The sequence below is a fragment of the Psammomys obesus genome, unplaced genomic scaffold (genome assembly GCF_907164565.1).
Source record: "Psammomys obesus unplaced genomic scaffold, mPsaObe1.curated_primary_1811, whole genome shotgun sequence".
NCBI classification, from domain to species: Eukaryota; Metazoa; Chordata; class Mammalia; order Rodentia; family Muridae; genus Psammomys; species Psammomys obesus.
Genome location: NW_026588752.1, coordinates 7003387 through 7017938, shown reverse-complemented (window position 1 = coordinate 7017938; position 14552 = coordinate 7003387). Strand labels below are relative to the sequence as shown.

At 53.2% G+C, this 14552-nt stretch overlaps 2 protein-coding genes across 2 annotated transcripts; one reads left to right on the top strand and one right to left on the bottom strand.

Annotated features, from left to right (window-relative positions):
* Positions 1-1873: 1873 nt before the first annotated feature.
* Positions 1874-4358, top strand: Percc1 (proline and glutamate rich with coiled coil 1). The gene is made up of 2 exons (XM_055604793.1): positions 1874-1885; positions 3343-4358. The coding sequence occupies exon 2, from the start codon at positions 3393-3395 to the stop codon at positions 4215-4217; it is 825 nt and encodes a 274-aa protein (XP_055460768.1). The 5' UTR covers positions 1874-1885; positions 3343-3392; the 3' UTR covers positions 4218-4358.
* Positions 4359-4968: 610 nt separating this feature from the next.
* On the bottom strand, positions 4969-12435 carry Ccdc154 (coiled-coil domain containing 154). The gene is made up of 17 exons (XM_055604392.1): positions 12429-12435; positions 11948-12161; positions 11630-11831; positions 11411-11457; positions 11068-11163; positions 10599-10722; positions 8069-8170; positions 7857-7985; positions 7649-7776; positions 7224-7350; positions 6994-7131; positions 6457-6576; positions 6249-6325; positions 5884-6001; positions 5664-5750; positions 5198-5385; positions 4969-5113 (listed from the first exon to the last, which is right to left on the bottom strand). Exons 1-17 carry the CDS (start codon positions 12433-12435, stop codon positions 5035-5037), a joined length of 1983 nt encoding a protein of 660 aa, XP_055460367.1. The 3' UTR covers positions 4969-5034.
* Positions 12436-14552: the final 2117 nt, after the last annotated feature.

Below are 14552 nucleotides of genomic sequence, written 5' to 3'. Positions count from 1 at the left end.
ATACCCATATATGGTGCTGGGGAACTAACCTTGAGCTTTGAGCATGCTAGGCAAGTGGTATGTCAATCTCAGTTCATCTCAATTCAGGTTAGTCCTTAGAGGTTCTTCTCCTTAGGGCCTAACTTGTCATTTCCCGGTGGCTTTCCTGTGCTGGGTGGGGGTCCAAACTGCAGTGACCAGGTGTGAAGTATCTTAAGGTTGCTTCCCTTAATCTCCTACCCTCCAGGAGCCACAAACTGTCTGAAGCCACCAAGTATAGGCTCAGGGGGCAGGAAAAGACTGAAGGCCAGAGTGTCAGGCGGCATGCCAACAGCCTGGAAGTCAGGGTCCCAAGAAGGTTTCACAGGCTTGAAATCAAGATGTTGCCCTTGCTTAAAGTGGGGATGGTGTCTGGAGCAAAGGACCCAAGGAAGGTAGGCGGTACCTGCATCCCTCTTGATCCCCTGGCCAGGTGAAGAGCTGGACTTAGAGAAAATCAGCAAACATTTTGGGGCCCCAGATAGTGAAAGCCAAGGTGGGAGGAGCCACTTTCCTCTCCTTAGAACTAGCCCCAGCAGCAGCAGGAGGAGAAGGAACCATAGCTGGATGGTATCTGAAGTCACTGTGGGTTACTTCAGGGCAAGCTGGGTGATCTGGGGGTCACGTTCTTCCTGTAGGCTCCTGGATCAGCCGGAATAGTGTCTTCCACTAAATGCGTGTCCACCCCAAACCACAGAATGTGAATTTGAAAAAAGTCTTTGCAGATGTGGCTAGTTAAACTAAGGATGTGCTGGATTCAGGTGGCCCTAAATCTAATGGTCAACATCCTTGTGAGCATTCCCGGGCAAGCATGGTGATACATGCCTGCAATCCCAGCACCCTGATAGCCACTAGGATATATAGCAAAACCCTGTCCCAAGGTTTAAAAAAAAAAAAAAAAAAAAGATGACAGCATTAATGGTAACGACAGACTTCAAGGCAAGGGACACTGAGTGGCTGACGCCCCAGGATCTCAACTGTCCAGAAGGAACAAGCCTTAGTGATATCTCAGTTTGGACTCTGGCCTCCAGGAGGACAGAAAATACATTCCTGTTGTTCTAAAAGCACCCAATTTGGGATCAGTGATTCAGTGATTAAGGAAGCCAGAAGAAGCCACACCACCAGAAAGGCAGAGAGGTCAGGAAGACTAGAGGTAAGCACTACAGCCCCAACTCCACTTTCCTGTAGGTATATACAGGTTTCCAACCAGGGAAGGGACGTGCCTTGTCCCCACCCTACAAAGGATGCTCAGGACAGCAGTGGATTCAGTCACGCTGACTACCAGGACAGCTGGCTGGTTGATGTGGTTGTGGTTAATCTCAGCCGCACAAAGGCCCGGAGGCTGGAGGGGCTCAGAAGGGGTTACAAGGGCTGCAAATATTAGCTCCCATCCTGGACCTGGTGAGTTGTTCACTGCCCCAGTCCCTTCCTCTTGCTCCAGGTCCTGCTGCTGCAGAGCATGGTTTATAGCATGCACCGCAGGCAGGATGTCCTCTGGAGAGGCGTACTCCAGAACTCAAAATAGCATGAAATTTAATTTTCCGCCTATTTGACAAGGCTTGGATGGGGCCCCAATCAGCAGCACAGATAAGGGTTCTCGGGTCCAGGGTGTGGGCCAGCTGGGCCAGAGGCAAACACTCCACGGTCCCCCAGCAGGCTGCGTGCAGGTGAGGCAGGCTGCGGGCACTCCCCCCTGAGCAGCTCTGGTTGCTGGGCGCTAAAACAAACGGGCTCTGTTTGCCCAGTCTGCGATGACAATGCCGTTGCCAAATATTTGCCAGCCTCAGGCAGTTGTGGAGCCCAACTATAAATGCTTGCGCCCCAGGTAGAGGTGGGCCTGCTGAGTGAGCACTGCCGTCCCAGTCAGGTAGGAACCTGGGTGAATGGGTTGGAGCCTTCTGGGGTGGTCACACCATTGGGGGATGGGGAGGGGATCCCTTCCGCTGGAAATACATGTATCCGAATTCAGCTCACCACTAACGATCATCCTCAAAGGCGAGTGTCAGGACCACTGGATACCTCCTGGGACAGAGGGGTCCAGCAATGTAGAACATTGAAGTGGCCAGCTGCTTCCCAAACTTAGGGTTTCAGGATAGATGGGAGAGGCTGTAAGTTTGACCCTCAGGAGATCTGACCAAGGGGCCACTCATACCCAAGCCTCTCAGAGAGAGATTGTCTCCTGATCCAGCTAGCTGGATATCTGTTCATCCCTTTCTCTGTGAAGGAGCCTGGTGGCTCTAGGATTCAGATCCATTGCAGGGTCACTAGCCAGGAGAGCCACATTACTCTCTCAACCACCTCCCCTTCCTCGGATCAGTAATTGTCCTTGGGCCCTTCACGACATGTACAGCAATCTTGGTGTCCACTCCTCTGTGGAATCTTTCATCTGTCTCTCCCACCCTTAGCCCCTTCTTAGCAGGAGGTCTGGGTGGGGGTCACTCAGGTATCCTCACATTGTGATCAGGTGTCAAATTAAAACCCAGGGCTAGCTAGGTGTGGTGGCCCGTGCCTGTTATCCCTGCATTAAGGAGGTTAAGGCAGGATCGATGCAGGTTCAAGGCCAGTCTAGGCTCCAAGGGAGACTCTCTCTTTTCTTTATTCCTTCCTTTCATTTGTCTAGACAGGTTTCTCCTTGTAGCCCTGGCTGCCTGGAACTCGCTCTGTAGATCATGCTGGCCTCAAACTCAGAGATCTGCCTGCCTCTCCTTCCTGAGTACGGAGATGAAAGGCATGCACAACCACACCTGGCTTGAGATTCTTAAAAAACAAGAATCCCTACCCAAGAGTGGTGGCACATGCCTTTAATCCCAGCACTCTAGAAGCAGGGGCAGGCAGACATCTGTGAGTTGGAGGCCAGTCCAGTTTACATAGCAAGTTCCAGGATAGCCAAAAGCCCAAAGCCAAACCCAAACAATTGCACCTCCTCAAAAAAACAGCCCCAGAGCTATAACTGTAGGTCGGTAGGAACCAGGTCAGGTTGGGTTCCTTGGCCATCTCAGCCCCTGAAGCTCCCCATAGCATCTGTCAGGCTTCTGGTTAGTACTGACCTCTAGGACATCTGCCCCTTACCCTACTCTGTAGCCTGAGTGATCACAACTGTGGCGGTTCTAGTGGCACCATCTGGTTCCCCTGTACCTTGATGGCTCTGCCCCTACAAGAGAGGATCCTGTACATCTCTCTGATAAGCCATGTTCTCCCTGAGTTCGGGAGGCCTGGGGATCGAGAGAGGAAAGAGCTGAGGCAGCCTTTTCGGGGCCAAACATTGAAGCTGTCCAGTGGGTACTGCCAGCCCTAACTTGCTAACCTGCGCTACTTCCCTCCTAGCTTATGTCTGTTGCTCCAGAGATCCCCAGAATCTTGGAGATCTCAACAAGATGGCTGCTGGTGTGATACGGTCTGTCTGTGACTTCCGACTGCCCCTACCATCACACCAGCCCTTCCTGCCCACAGACCTGGAGGTTCCAGAAACTTCTGAAGAAGAGGAGGAGGAGGAAGAGGAGGAGGAAGAGGAGGAAGAAGAGGAGGAAGAAGGAGACCAAGAGCTACAAGGCGAGGGGCCACAGGGCTGCGGCCCAAGCTCCCAGAGCTCAGGAGTGGCCCCCCAGAGTCCCAGCAGCCCCGAGACCCCAATGCAGCTGCTGCGATTCTCAGAGCTCATAAGTGGTGACATCCAGCGGTACTTTGGACGCAAGGACACAGGGGAAGGCCCAGATGTCCAAGACATCTACGCTGACAGCCAACCAGCCAGTTGCTCTGCCCAGGATCTATACTATGCTGACCTGGTATGCCTGGCTCAAGGTGGGTCCCCAGAGGATGAGGATGCTGCTGAGCTCAGGGTGCACTTGCCTGGGGGTCCTGAGGGCCAGGTGCACAGACTGGGCCACAGAGGGGACAGGGTACCACCACTGGGTCCCCTGGCTGAGCTCTTTGATTATGGGCTTCGGCAGTTCTCTAGGCCCAATGTGTCAGCTTGCCGAAGACTGAGGCTAGAGCGGAAGTATAGCCACATTACCCCCATGACACAAAGGAAATTGCCTCCATCCTTTTGGAAGGAGCCTGTGCCCAACCCACTAGGCCTACTGCATCCAGGCACACCAGACTTTAGTGATCTGCTAGCCAGCTGGTCTGCTGAGGGTGGCTCTGAGCTGCAGAGTGGAGGCACCCAGGCCCTGGAGGGGACACAGCTGGCTGAGGTCTAGTGAGTAGGTGGGTCAGGAGTGTGCCTCAGCAGCAGTGGCCCCTTCTAAGGCACCTAGCATCTTCCTCTTGTAGCCCAGGCCCCGCTCTAGGTGGTCTATCTAAGTAGCCATGCAGTTGCCTCTCCCTCATGAGAGCAGGCCTGAGAGAATCTGAGTTTATCCTGAGCCCGGAACTGCTGCCACCAGCACTGAGGGTAGGGAGAGCAGCCACTTATCCAGATCTGGCCACACCCAGCTACCAGCTCTTGTAGGATCCCACTATACACAGCAGGACTCAGAACTCTGCCCACAGGAAGTGGATGGAACTCAGGCAAGAACTGAGTCACTTGTACACTCTTGTCCCTCGGGGAAGACACATTCTTTACCAGGCCATCCCCAAGAGAGGCTAGAAGAGGGACACTGCCTGAGCACACAAAGAAACATAGATGTTTACTGTCCAGATTCATGCTCACAAGTGGCTTTCTTGGTGGCACTTCAGTGTTAGTGGGCAGCGGGCAGAGGTTGAGCTTCGAAACCTGGGTGCTCACGGGAAGCTAGGGTGTGTCCTGACAGGTGAAGCCTAGGTGCCTCTGCACAGGACCCCCAAGGAACGTGAAAGCCTGGCCTTGGACTAGGCAGGGCAGGAAGGGTCCTTCAGGATCAAATAACTTGGACCTTCTGAGTTTGGTCCCTCTCATTACCTGACACCCTTGCCAGGCCTATGAGCTGTGGAAAAACCATTCCACCAGATAACAAGAGAGTCCGGCTCCAATAGGTACAAAAAATGGCGTGTTTATTTCTGGGACAGAGCCAGAGACATGACTTCGGGTGCAAGCTTCTAGTGGGCCATTGCTGAGATCGCTCCTGGCCTTTGCTGGGGCACCAAGTTCAAGAGGACTGTCTTCCACTGAAGCCACCTGCCCGGAGACAAAGCTCATACACAACACACCTCCTGCAGCTAGGCTGCTACCCTTGGGAGACCCGGGCTCTCAGCTGCCCACCTCACAGCCTGGTACACTCCCCAGGAGTTCACCGGGACCAGCTCATCCAGGGCTACATCCTTGATGAAGAAGCGCTGCCTCACCAGGGACATGAATACCCGCTTGCTGCCCACTGTTAGCGGCCAGGGGCCCTCCTCGCTCCACAGGCGCAGCATGCTCTCTCGAAGGGTCGCAATCTCCTCTGTGCGCTGCAAGTGCGGAGGTACAGTGTAAAAGAAGAGGACCCACGGGGGAAGGAGACAACCGCAGAGAAATGAGAGTTGGATCGTTGTGGTGGGCAGCAGATACGTGTATCTGGGGATACCTTCTACGGAGGAAGCCCAGCAGGGGGCCCTAGCTCCAGGACACACTGTTCCATACTACCCAACTAGTGGACTGCCTGGGACCCCATGGAGGCAGGAGCAGAGGGACTTGGGGCCGGCTGGCGGAGGGTGAGGGGTCACTGGTTCTCTCAGCCTCCTCTCACCAGCTTGGTCTCGTTATTAAACTTCAGGTTCTGGATGGTTTTGTTGGCCTGGAGGTTGTTTTCCAACTTCATCATTTGCTTCTGAAACTAAACACAGCTCCAATCATGGTTAGACATGGACTACCGATGCCCAGATATATACACTACCGCCGAATTACTGTGAGCCCAGGGTTTAGGGAAGCAGACAGATACAGGTGGCTTCCTGGGGTCCAAGGGATACCGTGGCCAGCTGGCCCTGGATCTCCGCAATCTTCCGTCCGGGGTTCTCCTCCTTTAGAAGTTGCACGGATATCAGCAGGCTGGCTAGCTCCTGTCGCATGGCCTCCACCTCAGACTCCCTGTGGGTACCATGGGCTGGTTGTAGAGGGTCCCAGGGCCCAAGGTAAAAGGCTCAGTCCAGAGCTAGGATTCCTGAGGCTGTTATGGGGCTAAGCTTGAGGCTGCATGCAGGCTATACCAGAGGAGGTAGAGTCCAGGGCGGGATTAGCTGGGGACCAGGCAACCACAGGGCCAGAGGTGCAGGGCTTGGAATAATACTGTGGGGGCTAGTACCTTCCAGAGGCCTGGGTGGCTTCAAACCCTCACCTGGCCTTGCCCTCAGCAGAGATCTTCATGTCCACATCACTCTTGTGAAGAACACACTTGTTGGAGATACTTTCTATCTGAAATGTGGAATATGTAGGACCCTGAAGGTGACTCAGCACAGCCACACGGGAGACCCAGGACCATTTAAGCCCAGCTAAGGTCTGGAATAGCTATTCCCTCAGGAATAGCTGCACCCTGGCCTTCCTACCTGCTGGGGAAGGTTGTTCACTTTCTCCTGAACCTCCTGTAAGTGAGCTGAGACTTCTTTCAGCCACTGGGTCAGGTCCTGCAGGGACTTCCTCTCCACACCTTCCCATGCAGCCTGTGCCTACAATTCCAACATCCAGTGGGGATGGTAGACAAATGGGTAGAAAAGACTGAAACCAGGAGACAGAGTGCCTGACTCTAAGCATGTTTTTATTTAGACCTGCAGATGGCCCAAATAGCTTAGCCAGACGCTGCAGAGGATATAGACAACAGACTTTATGGCAGCTCTGGTGGTCTTCCCAGGCAGGGACATCTAGCTGAACTGAACAGGGGAAGGGGAAGGGGAAGGGGAAGGGCAGGGAGAGAGGGAGAGAGGGAGAGAGGAAGAGAGAGAGAGAGAGAGAGAGAGAGAGAGAGAGAGAGAGAGGACACCAGGGGCTGAGGGAGTGCAGGAGCCACTGCCTGAATCAGAGGATCAGGTCTCTACTCTCAGCTCCATCCTTCTTTATTGCCCTGCCTATGGGTCTGTTCACCTCACCTTGGATAGCTTCAGGCCTAGTGTTTGTTCCTGCAGATCTAACTTCCAGTTCAGAGCTACACAGTGGTCACTCAGGTCCTTCAGCTGCTGGTCCAGCCCTGCCACTGACCCCTCTAGGACCTGGCTCTTCTCTTGGAGCTGCAAGGGACAGCATGGAGTCAGGGAGGCTCTGGCTGGATGCCTATGTATACAGGAATCCCCGCTGACCACTGCCTCACTTGGCCCCTTACCAGATCCAGTGCACCCTGTGTTTCCTGCTGGGCTAGCTTGCCAGCCATCTGTACAGCCTCCAGATTCTCATGGACATATGAAGCCAGCTCCTCGGCCTGGGTCTCCCCCAGGCTCACCTTGGCCTCCCTGCACATTGATGCCCAAAATGCCCCTTAGCACTGGCCAGGGAGGGACCCTGCTTGCTAGTTCTGGGACCTTCTAGGTGATCCCATGGACCAAAGAGGAAGGGTGCCACCAAGAAGGGGCTATGGGGGTCAAGGTGGAGGAGGAACAGGAGCTGTAGCAGAGGGATGCTATTCTGTCATGACATTCCCAAATGGCCCAGTGCTTAACAGCTGCAGGGGTTGAGGGAGACAGGGCATTCCTCAGCCAGTGCTTAGCTGAGCTAGGGACTGAGTGGCCCGTTGTCCTGATTGACACCCACCGAGCCTTCTGCTCAGCCATGAGGACGCGATTCAGTGACACCTGGTTCTGCCGCACGAACTTGGTCAGATAGACTACAGCTTTGTCCAGGCCTCGGCACTGCTCCAGCAGGTGACCCTCCTCCTCCTGCTGCAGCAGACGCAGCCCTGAGCCTTGGTGACTACCCCATCTCCCCCCCCCCCCCCCCGGCCCCGGACACCCAGGCCCACCTCACGCTGTGCTCGCATGACCCGCAAGCGCTCCTCTGTCAGCTCATGTAGCTTCTGCCAGCGGCTCTCCAGTTCCTCTCGCAGGCTGCTTTCTGCCATTTGCCATGTACTCTCTGAGGATTTCATTCTCTGTGGAAACAGTAGGAGCTGTTAAGAATTTGTAGCCCACTTCCACAAGCCATGAGGACACTGGGCCCCACCTAGTCCCTCACCTGCTCCAAGGCCAGGAAACTCTTCTGCAGAAAACCGCATAGTTTGGCCTCTCTCTTTAGGAAGCGAAGGCTCATCTCCTCACTGAGTTTAGTCATCTGAGCCTGTGAGGGGCCACAAAGTCACCTGAAGCTTTCCTGCTGGATACCCTACCCTGCCTGGTGTATCCATTTCTCACCCAGGTCACATTCCCGATCCCTGCACAGCCAGGCTGCATGCACTGGGCAGGAGTGATGGTAGGGCAGATAGGACCATTGTCCCCCAAAACACTGTCGCATGAGCCAGGAAGGAACCTAACGGTCAAGGTCATGGGGGTCTAGACAATTCAGCACATATCCAGAGGCCCAGCTGTATCCAGGGAAGGTTGTTCAATGGGCACTGAATTCCATGTTGAGCTGGAGACTCAGTAACAGAAGCAGGTGTGAAAATGCCCCTAGTATGTGAGACATCCCCATAGGGAAACCCTATGCACACGCCTCCCTCATCAAGGGAGAAGGAAAGCCAGAGGTAACCCTTGGGTTCTGTCTCCTTCCTATACTGCTCTCATGCTGCTCTGAGGGTCTGAAGGCACAGGACAGCCTTCTATCCCTCCACCTCACACAGCTGTCTTCTTTAGAACTTGACACCAGTGCCATTGTGGAGTAGGGCAGCTGTGGTGACCTCTGGAGACCTCTTCTTGGTCTGCGGTCGTGGCAAGGAGAAACAGCTCTTAGCAGATAGCTCTGTCTATGGGAGCTAAGAGTCCCTCTCTGGGAGTGGGGAGGGAGAGTCACAAGACCTTTCCCTGCAATTACAACCACCACTCCCTCCTCCCCAATTACTCGAATACTAAAGTGTATAAGAGGTAAAATTTTGATGGTGAGGTCATGGCAGCCCTTTGGAGTTGCACCCACCTGTATTACCCATGCATCCTGTAAGGAGCCCCAATAAGCTCATTTATTCACCAAGCTGGGCTTGGAATCTTTCTTTAAGCCTGTTGACTTCTTCCCTATTTGGAGTGAATAAATGTTTCTCTTGTGTCTCCCCAGGAATGTCAGGATTTGACAAAGCTGGATGTTCTGGCACATGCCTGTAATTACAGCACTCAGGAGGTTGAAGTTCACGGCAGGGTTGCTTTAAGTTTGAGGTGGCACAGTGAGACTGTCCCACCTTCCTATACATACCAAGGAAGAGTCATAAAAAAAACCTACCTTCCAGCAGCCATTTACCTATATCATATATCACCTTTTCTGTGGCCACAGGGCTCTGTTGCTAACAGGTCCAGCTCTCAGACCCTGACCAAGGGCTAGGCTTGGGCCATAATCTGTGAAAAAATGGCTTTCAAGGAAGTTTTCACTTCATCTGAGCCACTGCTGGCCTCCCTCTCCTACCAAAGGGGAGCCTAAAACAGGGTTGGCCACTTTTTATTTTTCTTTTAAGATAGGGCCTCCTATATCTCAGACTGGCTTCACCTCACATCTATTATGCAGGTGATAGAATTACAAATGTGTCATACAGTCAGTTTTATGGGTGCTGGAGACTGAACCCAGAACTTTGTGCAGGCTAGGCTAGCGTTCCAGAAACTGAGTCACTTTTTCTGAAGAGCCAGACAGCAAACATTTTAAGCTTACAGGGTCTCCCTTGAAGCCTCCCAACTCTTGTCCAGAGCAGCCACTGTCACTATGTTAAACAAAATGTTCATGTCTCTGTGCCAATAAAACTTTATTATAAGAACAGGCAGTCGTGGGTGAAGTCCTGCTAAAGAGCCCTCAAAGGTCCTGAACCTGGCAAGAATAGCTTCCTCCATGCCCCCAGCATGTGAGAAATCCTCAGCCCAGAGCTTCTGTGCTCTGGATAATGCCAATGCGCTAGCTTCCCAGCAGCCATGTGGGGGATGCCACTACTTCTGGGCAGCAGAATTATGTTGGAACAGCTGGAAGGGGCCAGTATGTCCTACCCACCCTATCCTATGAGGAGCCTGAACACACAGAACACACAGAACAGCAGCTATAGTCCCTACTCCCTATTTATAGCGCCAAGGAGCTGGGTAGCAGACATGTGAAACCACTCCTAAGGCTCATGTGGAAGCAGAACTCCCCCCTCTTTTTTTTTCTGAGACAGGGTCCCAAGTGGGAGGGAGAACACATTGCTCTGGGAATTTGTGACTCCTACTTGAGGGAAATGTAAAAACTGAAAATAGCTGCAGAAGAGGATGTTCCTTTTCTGCTCCTTCAACTGAGATGGTCAGTAAGAGGCACTGCCCTGGCCTGTGCCTTCTGTTCCCCAAACCTGGAGCAACAGGGCATGTGAAACATGGCTGAGACAGCAGAAGTGGGTTTTTAATGCCTAAGATTGCAGTTAATGCCAGTGAATGGGCAATGCGGCTGGGATGAGACAGGATAGAACCGGCGAGCCTACCCTCGTGCTACCATATACACTGAGACAACTGCAGGAAGAGAGAGACCCACTGATAGCAACGGGACACTGGAGGTCGTCCTCAAGAGTCCCATTGGTGACTCCTGCCTAGCCTAGGCCTGGCTTTCCAAGAAGTACCTGCATCTTGGCCAGCCCAAGGTCCACCTTTTGGCTGGTGTCCTCTTGGTTCTTCTGCAGGGTGCTGCAGGTTGCTTCCCGGCCCTGCTCCTCTTGCCTTAGCAAGCCAGTCAGCTTGGTCAGCCTAGAGGCAGTAGGTGTAGTAGCACCAGTTCAGCTAGGGGAGCCCCCCCAGAGGCTGGTGGGCTTTGGGGTCCTAAGTCCTTTTCAGGCTGGGGTACACAAACCACCCAGGTAACACATGAAAGTGGAAGTAGACCTTGGGGTGCCTAGTGAGGGCATGGCACCAAATGAAGAACAGGCAGGTGAGGGACCCCAGCAGTGAGCAGTGCAGCACTCATGGCAGAGGATGGCCCACTGGGGACATTGAGGGCACAGGGAAGGTAGACCTCAGCCTTGGTTGGGACTCAGACTCCCAGGATGTATATATATAAAACTGGTTTGGAGCAAGTTCAGGGAGTTGGCCCACCTGAGGTTTATCTCCTGCTCGGATTGTTTCCGCTCTGAGTCCTGTAGCGCCTGTGTCCTCCTGATTTGTGTCAAAGCTTCCCGAACCTCCACAAGCCTGGCGTAAGGAGTTGCCCTGCCAGCCCCAGAGCAGCTACGCAGCTTCTGTTGCTGCAGGTCTGGCCATGGGGGCCTGAAGCCAGCCTCCCACCTCCTGTACAGTCTGCCCCAGTGTGTGGAGAACCTAGTCCAAGCTGGACTATTATAAGTATTGTTTACTTAAACAAAAAGATTGGGGAAAAGAACGCCTGCATGGGTCCCAGTCCTTCCCACTGAAACTTAAATACTTGTCTTTCTCTATGTACCTTTTATCCAGGGCTTGCATCTGGTTCTGGTTCTGGGGTCCAGACAACTGTAAGAGGAAAGGCGGGCTAGGCAGGCCGAGTCTGCTGTCTACCAAGTCCCTCCAGCACAGGTGCAGGTGGGCAGGTAGAGCTTGAAACCACTGGGATCAGTAGGATCAGGGTCTGGGAAGCTGTCCAAGAGCCAGGAAGAGGGCGGCTTACTTGTGCTTGCTGCTCTGCCCAATGCCTCATCTCTAGCGCCTCCTTCTCTGGGCTCCGAACTGCCTGCTGCACTTCCTGCCTCAGCTGGCGTAGCTCTGAGGCCTGTAGCTGCATGCGGGCACGGACCTGCAGTAGCTCACGAAGCAGGCCCAGTGTGGCATGCTCACAGCGTTCCTTGTGTCCCCTCAGGCGAGCCACCTCAGCCTGCAGCTGAGCTATCCTGGTTAGGGCCAGAGCAGCTGGGTCAAGCTGTGCCTCTTCTAGAGGTTAACTCCCTCACAGTGTTATGCCCCTTACCCCACACCACGCTATTTTTCATACTCTCGTGAGGCTCACCACTGCTCCAACTGCTTCCACCGCTTAGAGGTGTCGGGTTCAGGGACCAACGAGCTGGACACCAGGCCACTGCATTCAAACCTTTCTGGGGTCTCCACACTCAAGGGCACAGGACTAGCTAGGCTTTCTGTTAAGAGAAGCTCCAGGTCTTCAAGCGCGACGGTGCTCAGTTGTGAAGGAGGTGAAAGCCCTAGTGAAGGGCTGCCCACAAGCTCTGGAAGGAGGCAACTTGGGAGCTCGTGCACAGGGACACTAGTAGTTCCTGTAATCTTGGCTCAGTCATCCTGAGCTCAGAGACTCAGCTTGCTGAGTCACATAGAACAGCCCTCCTGGAGGTTCAGGTAAGAGAAGTTGAAGGCCCCCGAGGGAGGTCACACAGCGCTGAGAAGCAGCATAGGAGTGTTTCCACCTAGCCAGCTCCACCAGCCCCTGTGAGGTCCTGAAGCAGGACTGTTCTGCATGATCCCTCCTATCCACTCACCTGACATGGCTTCACCAGCAGCCACCACTTGTAGCTCAGGTTATGATATCAGTGCCCCTGTGGCTATCCAGAGCTGGACACCAGGGCAGGGTGGCCGAGAGGTTGGCTGGAGGGAGGCAAGTAATCCAGGCCAGAAAGCTTCAGAGACTAGGGGTCAGTTGAAGGATAGAAGAGAAGGCTTTGGGCCACAGAGTAAGCAAGGATTTAGAAGAGGCTATGGGACATAGGGAGGTCAAGAGGGAAGGTCTGGATCTTGGGGCAGAGACAAGGGTTGGGATCGGAGACTGTGGACCTTTGGGAGAAGATGAAGCAGGAGAGGCTGTGGACCCGAGAACAGTTGAGGTATGAGGTAGTGGGCTCCTGCCCTTATACCTTGCCTCCTTAGTGAATCCTGAAGGAGGCAGGTACAGCTGAGTTATTCTGGAATCTTCTTTTTCTCATCAGAACCCTATGACTTCATGGCCAACTGCCAGTAGAACTTAAGACCTCATCTGTCCTGTCGTGCAGACTCCCTAATTTCTAGTTCCTGAAGGATGTGGGGGGACAATGAAACATCCTTCTTGCAAAAGAGCATCCTCTGAACCTGGGGCTTCTGGGTTATGGCCATGGAGAAGATGGTGTTCAGGAACCACCACAGGCACCTGAGTCACACAGATAGAGAAGGCAAGGGTCCTAGGCAAATGGGCTACAGCCAATCCTGTACCTGGGAACAGATACCCAAAGAGTAGGATAGCTGCCACAGATGAAGCCACTGGGATTTCAGCCTTTCCAAGAGCCAAAAAGAGAACATTGGGAGAGACAAATTTTGATTGTTTTATTTAACCTAATATATCCAAAAATATCATTTCAACATGTTGTCAACACATAACTGTGGATAGATTGCACATGCTTTTTTGGTACCAAGTCTTTGAGACCCTGTGCAGTGTTCCTCATCCCCTTGGTCCAACTTAGATGTGGCTCTTCCTAATCCAGAGCATCCCTGGCCTTGTCACTTACACCTACCCACCTGGGCCTAGCAGGCAAGGTGGGTCAGTTCTAACTTCTTGTCATGTAGAGCATGGTGTGCTCAGGCTTGAGAGGATGCCATCCAAGCAGGTGCCAGAAAACACATTCTGCAGTGAGCCCTGGAGCAAGGCTCTGAGATGAGGATGAGGAGGTCAGGGTCCCTGGATGACCCTCCCACTGGGCTCTGGCCTGGCTGCAATATTCAAGGGTTGGAACCACTGCCCACCACAGACAGCAGCTACTGTTTATAGAATGTGCCATCTGCATGCATTAGCTTATCATCATTCTGAGTGCCTGATTCCCCAGAACGCTGAGGCCTAGCCAGAGAACAGGGGTCTCTCATTTCTCATTCCAGATTCAACATACTTAGCCAATCTCCTCAGGGAAGGAAGAGCCACTCTTTCAAAGAGATGGCAACTGAAAGGCAGCTGCTGCCAGATTTACAAAGAATGACCTGTGTGGCCTTGTAACAAACATGTGCCATAGACACTGCAACTCTCTTTATAAAACGTCCCAGGGGATCAGACGCTGAAGGTGACTGAGGGATGTCAGATCCACTGGAGCCAGCTTTGACAATACAGGGTTTAGAGGTGAGGCTCACTGGCTCTGGTATTCACAGGTCCATCCATCCTAGGGTCACTCTGGGATGCCACGAACTGGGAAGCCACTGCCCAAGGTTGTACACAGTACAGTTATAAGCAAAGTCACTATGGACATCAGGGACCTAAGTGTTTCAGGAAGACCTGACTTCCGGCTGTGGTCCACAGTGCCATGACCACCAGCTCTGAAAGCCTGGGACAGATGCAGGTGAACTCAGATTCAGTCTTCATGTGATTTTCAGAGCTCAAGCCCCGAGCATAGAACCAGTCTCCCCTTCTTCTGGACAAAGACATGGGACAGTACATGTTCCCCGATAGAGCCTGCTCCAGGATGCACAGCTCCTCGTGCCCTTGTTGCCAAAGTTCTTGGCTGGTGTAGGCAGTACAGACACAGAGTAGGTGCTCAGAATCAGAGCACAAACAGCAATAAGTAGTAGCACACACCTGCCTGCCCGTCTGTCTCTCTCTTGCAAACACACACACACACACACACACACACACACACACACACACACACACA

What these genes read in the sequence shown, in the direction of transcription:
- Percc1 (XM_055604793.1), top strand. Translation starts at nt 3,393, where the DNA reads ATGGCTGCTGGTGTGATACGGTCTGTCTGTGACTTCCGACTGCCCCTA.
- Ccdc154 (XM_055604392.1), bottom strand. An exon ending in ATGCAAGCCCTGGATAAAAG is followed by an intron (nt 11,164 to 11,410) that starts GTACATAGAGAA and finishes TCCTTACGCCAG; the next exon opens with GCTTGTGGAGGTTCGGGAAG. An exon ending in TCATGCGAGCACAGCGTGAG is followed by an intron (nt 7,777 to 7,856) that starts GTGGGCCTGGGT and finishes CGTCTGCTGCAG; the next exon opens with CAGGAGGAGGAGGGTCACCT.